The following is an 8490-nucleotide window of genomic DNA, read 5'->3' on the forward strand; positions in this document are numbered from 1 at the left end:
ATTGAAGTGAGATTGTTCTTTTTTTTTTTTTACGTTAAGTGAGATTGTTCTTAATGCAATGGGATTATGAAATTTTTTTCATATAAATATTTAAAAAATAATAAAATTATAAACAAAAAAGAACAATAACAAAAACTAAGTCTTGGTAAAGGACACTCCTAGGGCGTCCGCTAGAAGCGCCGATGACAATCCGGGAAAAGATTCATTAACAATAATCAAAGAGTCTATGAAGTTAACTCTCATCTTTGCAAGGATATCCGCACAAGCATTCCCTTCACGAAGAGTAATTCCAATTCTTCTTCATGTAATCTTTGATAATCTCCACAATATTAGCATAATAGTGATTTCGATGTGTTCCCATAGTCACCAACTTGACCACATGTCTGCTAGATCCAATAGTTTAAATGTGAGATTATATATATAGGAAATGATATTGAGAAATACAATATTTGAATACTAAGAGTTCGGTAAATTTATTAAAGAAACTTTCAATTGGGAAACACGTGAATCTTTTAGCCATTTATTTCTACAATGAAGGTAAAACAGACAACTTTGGAAAACATATCTATCAATTGGGAAAAGAAAAAAAAAAGATGAATATTACTTTGCAAAGATGAAGGATCAAAATATATTCTATGTAAAAGATCAAGGACTAAACTTATATTTTAGCCAAAATGTAACCATCATCCATGAGACATACATCATTTAATACCAACAAATGTTAATTGAAAACATTATACCCCAATATTTGGTCAATCTGCATCCTTACTATTACAAATATTACAGTAAAACAAAAGAAACCAGTTACAAATGGTAACTAATTACATTGAAACCTAAGGAGTCTTGTCTCTATCACCAAAAAAATTGGAATGACCCTTCATTACATTTTAGTAGCTTTAAATTAAATATCCCTAGAAGGTTGAAGTCAGCTTTGGTAACCAATCTCTCCTAGAGGAAATGTACTTATTAACCTCATCCTTCTGCTCAGCTCCATAAACAAACCATTTTTCATCAACTTCAACACCATCTTCATCATGGATCTTCATATCTGTATGTTAATATGTAATAGTAAACATGCTATAGCCTAAATCTCAATGGTATCATTCACTAAAGTTAAGCTAATTTTGTTTTGAGGATTACCTTGTAACATGTAGGCATATTCATCATTACAGCTTCTTAGTTTCCAGAATGCCTTACCATTGTTATCCAAGTACTCCGGCTCGATTCTCACTGCATCACAATGTTGGTTCCCTACAATGTTAACAGAAGATAAAAAAATGTCAATCATTACAGTAGCAGAAACATTAAACAATTACAAAACAAAGAGTAGTTGCTTTTTTTATGAATAATATTGTTTATCACGCCATGACCAGCAACCAGTCACAATACAATCAGTCGATCACACCATAGATACAAAGTTCGCCTAAAATAGCAAGTGTCACACCAATATCATACTCTCTGGCAGTAACATGAGCCATATGGTTTCAACACTCCATTCAAGGTTCATCAGCAACTACTCAACACAGTGCAGATACTCAGGGAGATAGATGTTGAATAAGTAAATGCAATCTTGAGTAATAATTGCATTCAAGATCAGCATATCAGCAATTACAATTACTAGAGTCTGCAATGCTTATAATGTATACCATAGACAGAGTGTAATACTAATAATGGAAAAACCAACTATCGATTTTTTTTTTTTTCACTTTCTTGAGCTATTTTTCTACTTGTTCACAACTTGGGTACTCTTTTCAATTACAGACAATAACAAAAATATTACTCAGAATCAGATTAAAGAAATTTATGCATGAAATTGATTAAAAATTAGAGGATATGGGAACCTCAAACATCACAACATACGTTTAGGAATTGTGCCTTTTGCCTCAATCAACTCGGTATGAGCTTTAGCTGTTTCACTTTTTATCTTTGCAAGAAGAGCATCGTGTTCTGAAATTGAGAGGCTAGCTCCATTTGATACAACAGCTTTTGCAATCTCATCCTGCAACTTTTGCTTAAGACTTCTTTCCTGTAGATAACATGTACAGAACAATATGAACACTATGCGACAGTTTGCAATTGCACCAATCCAAAAACAAAAAACAAAGCAAGATTTTGTGTAATCTTACCTTTTCCTTAGCTTCAGAAACCTTAGACTTTGCTGCTTTCTTTTCTTCAACAAATCTTGCATTTTGATCATCAATATAATTCCTTAGCTTCCTGAATATATCAAAGCAAGTTCCAACAACTTTAAACAGGATAAAGACTATTATTCATAAGTAAAGGGAAGAATTTAATCTTGAAATACTTACATCGTGCCCAAGGCTTCATCACAAATAAAATTCAGAAGAATAAGCTTTTTGGACAAGTCCAAATCATAATATCCACTTATGCCTTTATTAAGCCAATCGGACGGAAATTCTTTTAGTACACGGTCAGATTCAGTAATTAAATCCTCTACAGCTTTCAACCATGAGTTTTTTCCATTGCTAGCAGTTAAGGATGAAGACCTACACAAAAATTATCCAAAAATATCGAGGTTATTCCAAGCAAACTATACAAATTAAAACCCTCTCACCCTTAAAAAATGAAGTAATAGACAAAAAGTCAAATGGGATAAACTCACTCAGTTTCTGAATCAGATACTATCAAAGTCAACAGTTTGATTTGGAACTCAACCACTAAGGTGTTTTGTCCACGTCGCAAATTTTGCTTACGTATCAATGCTCTTAGAACAGCTACCGCTTCTCCTTTCTTGACATCAAGAGCCTAATTATACATGGGAACAAATGTGAGAAAAATTGATAGCCATATTAAACGGATGTAACCATATTAAGTTTGAAATAAGATTATTTAAGCTATAAAAACACAATTATGTCCAGAGAATTTAATTCAATTTAAAGGAAAAAATCAATTAAATGACCAATTGCAAAGTAAATCTAAGGATTGGTTTTAGTATTACATGATATTAAAAAAAAATGGTAAGTAGTCCCAATTATAGCATAACCATTATTAATTTGATCGTAGAATCTAATATCAAGAAGTAAGCTGGACCGCAACTAAACCAAACTAAACCTAAAAGAAGCAAAAAATCACTTGCTGACTAGACCAACAAACTATGATTTGTGACCACCAATAGCACTAAAGGAATTTATAACAATCAAAATATTCAGCTTGTCAACTACTAGATGCAGCAGTAAATTGTAATTAATCAAACAAAGATTCAAAAAAAATTCAACATCAGAACAAACTGAGTTCTAATATTCATAAATAAAGGAATACCTTTCCAAACACTCTGCAGAATTCTAAAAACTGCAATGCATTCCCAACATCTTCTGGTGCAAACTCAATGTCTAATATTTTAGTCATCTCAGTGCCAAGGGGGAAAGGAATTTCTTCCTTAATTTTTTCTACATGCAAAACTGTACCATTTGTCTGGGACTTGGCACCAGCATTGTCACCATCTCCTATCACAACAGTGCCTGAGCAATTTTTCTCATGCATTAGATTAGAACTTAAGAAAAATCATTTGCAGCGCAAGCATTAGGACCATCAATCTTTACTATAAATCATACCATGATTCTCCCCTACTTTTGTTCCCATTTCAGAATTTGCTTTTGGTTTCACTTCACCCTCTGAAATTACATTACAAAGTTTAGGCTTTTTCGATTTCTTGTTTTGGCAAGCGTCATCAACACTGTTTCCATTGGATATTTCCTTTAAGTTTTCCCGCTTCATTTTCTTGGTTTTCTCACGTCCAACCTTTGAAGCACTAACTCCACCTAAGGAGTTTTCTTTCCCAGGTTCACTTGATAGACCCAAGACAACCTCCTGTAGTATATACTCCCTCCGGTCCTTATTATAAGAAAAACCAAAAAACATCAAAACCAATACACTCATTAATTAGTGTGACTTTTTGAATATTTTTACAAATATGCCCTCATAAAAAATTGTGAAGCATTAAATACACCCATCAATATTAAAAAGACAAACATTAAATAAAGGGTAAAAAAGTCTTTTAAACAATAATTACACCTTAAAAGTTGTGATATTTTCTTATAAATAGGACCAAAAAAAATTTGAAAATTTTCTTATATATAGGACCGAAGGGAGTAACAAATATGAAAACCAAGCATAATAACTACTTTGCAAATCGAAACATTTTTGCTTCTGTCATCATTAGTTTGAATTATATACATGAAGAGAAAACTTATTAACCATCAATCAAAGTAAACTTATGTGTCAACTGCAGAAAAATGGAGAAAAAGTCAACAAACCTTTCCCAGAGTAGTTTCCTTTAACTTTTTCTTCTTCACTGTCTTGGTTTTCTCATTTTCAACCTTTAAACCTATGTTTTCACCTACTGAATTCTGCTTCCCAGGTTCACCAGATAGATCCACTACAAGCTCCTGAAATATATAACAAATATGAAAATCAATCATAAAATTACTATGAAAATCAATCATAAAACTTGCTATGAAAATCAACACATTTTTGCTTCTGTCATCATTAGTTTGAATACATACATGAAGAAAAAACTTATTAACCATCAAACAAAGTAAACTGACGTGTCCACTGCAGAAAAATGGAGAGAAAAAATCAACAAACCTTTCCCAGAGTAGCTTCCTTTAACTTTTTCCGCTTCATTGTCTTGGTTTTCTCATTTTCAACCTTTAAACCTATGTTTTCACCTACTGAATTCTGCTTCATAGGTTCCCCGGATAGATCCACTACAAGCTCCTGAAATATATAACAAATATGAAAATCAATCATAAAATTACTATGAAATCATACATTTTTGCTTCTGTCGTCATTAGTTTGAATTACATACATGAAGAGAAAACATATTAACCATCAATCGAAGTAAACTTATGTGTCCACTGCAGAACAATGGAGAGAAAATCAACACACCTTTTCCAGAGTATCTTCCTTTAATTTTTTCCGCTTCATTGTCTTGGTTTTCCCATTTTCAACCTTTAAACCTATGTTTCCACCTACTGAATTCTGCTTCACAGGTTCCCCAGATAGATCCACTACAAGCTCCTGTATTATATAACAGATATGAAAATCAAGCATAAAAAACTACTATCAAAATCAACACATTTTCGCTTAAGCCATCTTTAGTTTCAATAGAATATATAAAGAGGAGCCTTATTAACCATCAAAAACAAAGTTAACTTATGTGTCAACTACAGAAAAACGGAGAGAAAATCAACACACCTTTTCCGGAGTAGGTTCCTTTAACTTTTTCCGAATCACTTTCTTGGTTTTCTCATTTTCAACCTTTAAACCTTTATTTCCACCTAGTGAATTCAGCTTCCCGGTTTCCCCAAATAGATCTACCACAAGCTCCTGTATTATATAACAAGTATGAAAATCAATCATAAAAACTACTATGGAAATCAACACAATTTCACTTCTGCCATCATTAGTTTCATTTGCATACATAGAAGGAACCTTATTAATTAACCATCAAACACAGTTAACTCATGTGTCAACTAGAGAAAAATGAAGAGAAAATCAACACACCTTTTCCAGAGTAGCTTCCTTTACAGGCAAAACCACAGCATTGTTCGATTCCAAACTTTCAGAAGCCTTCTTTCTAAGCATTGCTGACACAGAGTTGAAACCGGATGCCTTGGCTGAATGAACTAGCATACCAGTAGGTTGTTCACCTCTTTTTTTCCTATAAGGTTACTCTTCTTTCAAAACCAACACACAAAATGGTACAAAATGAAAACCACAACACCAAACTCAAAACGGATATTGAAACCACAACTTACATGCAAATGCTGCAGTTGCAAATGCCTCTGCACTTTGGGCACATCCAATCATTCAATAGTTCTACCTCTTCTGCCTTCTCACCATATCTAAATTCAACACACAAATATCATCGGCATATGAAAAAAGACACAATAATAAATTAATGTACTTTTGTACTCTTAATAAAATAGAATAATTCTGAAAATAAAAACTAAATTATAAATAAAAAAGATAAACCAAACCTGTTCAAGAGGCACTTGTGGCAGAACTTAATTTGGCAAGGCTTCCCAGTTCTTGGATTCTTACAAGCAGCAGAAAAGTCCCTTGTTTTTTGCCGGCACTTCAAAAACAAACGCATTAGAATCAACATGAACTTAACTGGAAAATCAATGACAATTGATAACACAGTGTTTAGCTAGTCAAATTAAACCTCAAAACAACACCATTCTACAAACTATAACAAAGTTCAAATTGTGCTCTCTTCAAAATTACCACCTCTCAGAATAAGAAAAGACATGAAAAAGGTAAATCTTCAAACATCATCACCCTACAAACTATCAAAGAAATTTTCGATTTTTCACATTTACTGAGTGTTGAGCTAACAGTATACTCGATGCAAACCAGTTACAACATCTGTTTATGCTGACAACACTTCAAACACCAATTGTAGCCCCTTGATCAAACCCCATTCATCATATTCACACAAAAACAGAAGATTTATCTTTACTATAATCAACTCATTTTCTAAACTCACAAAAATCAGTTCAAATCCCAATCCATTATCAGTTCAATACATTATCTACTACAACATTAGCGCACACTGTTGTTGCTAATCTGTGTTTCCTATACTTACAATTTTACTTCCTCAGTTCAATTCATTATCTACTACAACATTATTAAGCACTGACAGAGCATGAGAAATTACTGAACAAACTGAATTCAAAGAATTTGCTTTAATTAACTTGGGTCTTAGGCTAACACTATACTCAATGCAAAACAGCAACAAAATACTTCAAATGCCAAATATAACCCATCAACTAAACTCCATGATCAGATTCAGAAGATAAATAGAACATCAATCATTTCAATAATCACATTCACAAAAAACAGTTCAAGTCCCACTTCCCGAGCAAAATCAAGTCTTTCTTACACTCACAAGTCAAACCCACCTTTGTTACTTCTTAATTTTACTTCCTCAGTTCAATATATTATGTCATTATCTACTACCACATTGAACAAAGGGCTCATTAGAAATTACTCCCTAATCTTAACCTATGAAGCACCAACACTAAACAAACATAGGACACGACACCAACAAGTCGACACCAATAATTTGAGAAAATGGAATAACTGAATGCGATTTCGTTGCAGACACCGAAATTGATACTTACACCGCGACCCCGATAATAATTTTAAAAAATAAAACAATTAAATGTAACCATGCATATCAATATCGTGTCAATCTCGATGCTACATAGATCTGAACTCCAAGAACATACTTTACTAAATAAAAAAATAAAAAAAATATAAATTTACGTATATTAATATGTTATCATCAGAAACCCAGAATCAAATCAACAAAAAAATGGAAATAAGGAAACAACAAACAACCAAAGAAGCTCATAAATTACTTCACAATCTAAACTTATGAAGCACCGACACAGATACCTGACACAACACTAACACGCCGGCACCGGTAATAATTTAAGTAAATAAAATAATTGAATATAATCGCATGTGTCGGTGTCGGTGCCTACATAGATTCGAACTTGAAAAAATTTCTTTTTTGAAAAAAAATAAAAATTTATGTTTATATGTAATAATCAGAAACCTTATAAGCTGAATCAAATCAACAAAAAAAGAAGAAATAACGAAAAATCAAAGAAGCTAAGAAATGAACCTGATGACAAGTTTTGCCATTAGCAGAATCATAGATTCGATTTCCAATAACACGAACTCCGCATTTATTGTTCCGATTCAATTTCTTTCCATTCGCATCACTCCCTTTCACATTCAGTTCTTGTGAAGCTGAATCGATTTCCATTTTAGTAGCCATAATCGATTTTGAAAATAAGCGATTTTGGGGTTTAAACGAAATGGGTTTTGAAATTGAAATGAAGTAGCGGTAGATTGAAAATGAAGAGAGAAGTGATTATTATTAATAAAGTTTTGAAATTTTGGGTTCCCTCTTTGTATTGTGAGGTGGCGGGAATAGTGAAGAGATTGAAAATTGATTTGGGGATTTGTGTGCTGTGTTTGGTTTTAGTTTTGGATGAGCCAAAAGTGATTTTAGAATGATAAAACTGATTTTGAGTTTTGACATGTTTGCATATTTAAAGTAGAATTTATTTATTTTATTTGTAGAATTGATTCTATGTGTATGTTTGGTTCTACTTTGATAATAATTGATTTTAAAAAAATTGATTTCGTAAATTGATTCTATGTTAGAATCAATTTTAGAATAAAAAACTACAAATAGTAGCTTTAAGTAGATCTGATTTTAGTCCTCAAAATTGATATCTCAACAAAAATGTTAGATATAATTTTATAGAGTTATAATTGCTTTTGGCACTTGAAAAGTTCTTTTAAGACATCTAAACTTGAAATCAAACAATTTTAGCCTTGAGTTTAACGGCATAAGTTATGGTGCATAAGCCATTTGCTTATGCATCATGCTTAAGGACTTCACAACCATTAGATTTATTGGACACTTGTAATAATCCTAGCCTT

The 8490-nt window shown here is 32.3% G+C and overlaps 1 protein-coding gene across 1 annotated transcript; it reads right to left on the bottom strand.

The window, feature by feature from the left end:
* Window positions 1-600: 600 nt before the first annotated feature.
* Window positions 601-8065, bottom strand: LOC146913076 (uncharacterized). The gene is made up of 16 exons (XM_085716326.1): window positions 7661-8065; window positions 6003-6100; window positions 5781-5867; window positions 5527-5683; window positions 5218-5349; window positions 4909-5040; window positions 4606-4737; window positions 4275-4406; window positions 3573-3852; window positions 3280-3479; window positions 2624-2766; window positions 2310-2507; window positions 2127-2217; window positions 1861-2026; window positions 1141-1251; window positions 601-1048 (listed from the first exon to the last, which is right to left on the bottom strand). Exons 1-16 carry the CDS (start codon window positions 7814-7816, stop codon window positions 912-914), a joined length of 2352 nt encoding a protein of 783 aa, XP_085572452.1. The 5' UTR covers window positions 7817-8065; the 3' UTR covers window positions 601-911.
* Window positions 8066-8490: the final 425 nt, after the last annotated feature.

This window comes from Medicago sativa, chromosome 6 (genome assembly GCF_051527215.1).
Source record: "Medicago sativa cultivar Bolivia chromosome 6, Bolivia_mono, whole genome shotgun sequence".
Lineage (NCBI taxonomy): Eukaryota > Viridiplantae > Streptophyta > Magnoliopsida > Fabales > Fabaceae > Medicago > Medicago sativa.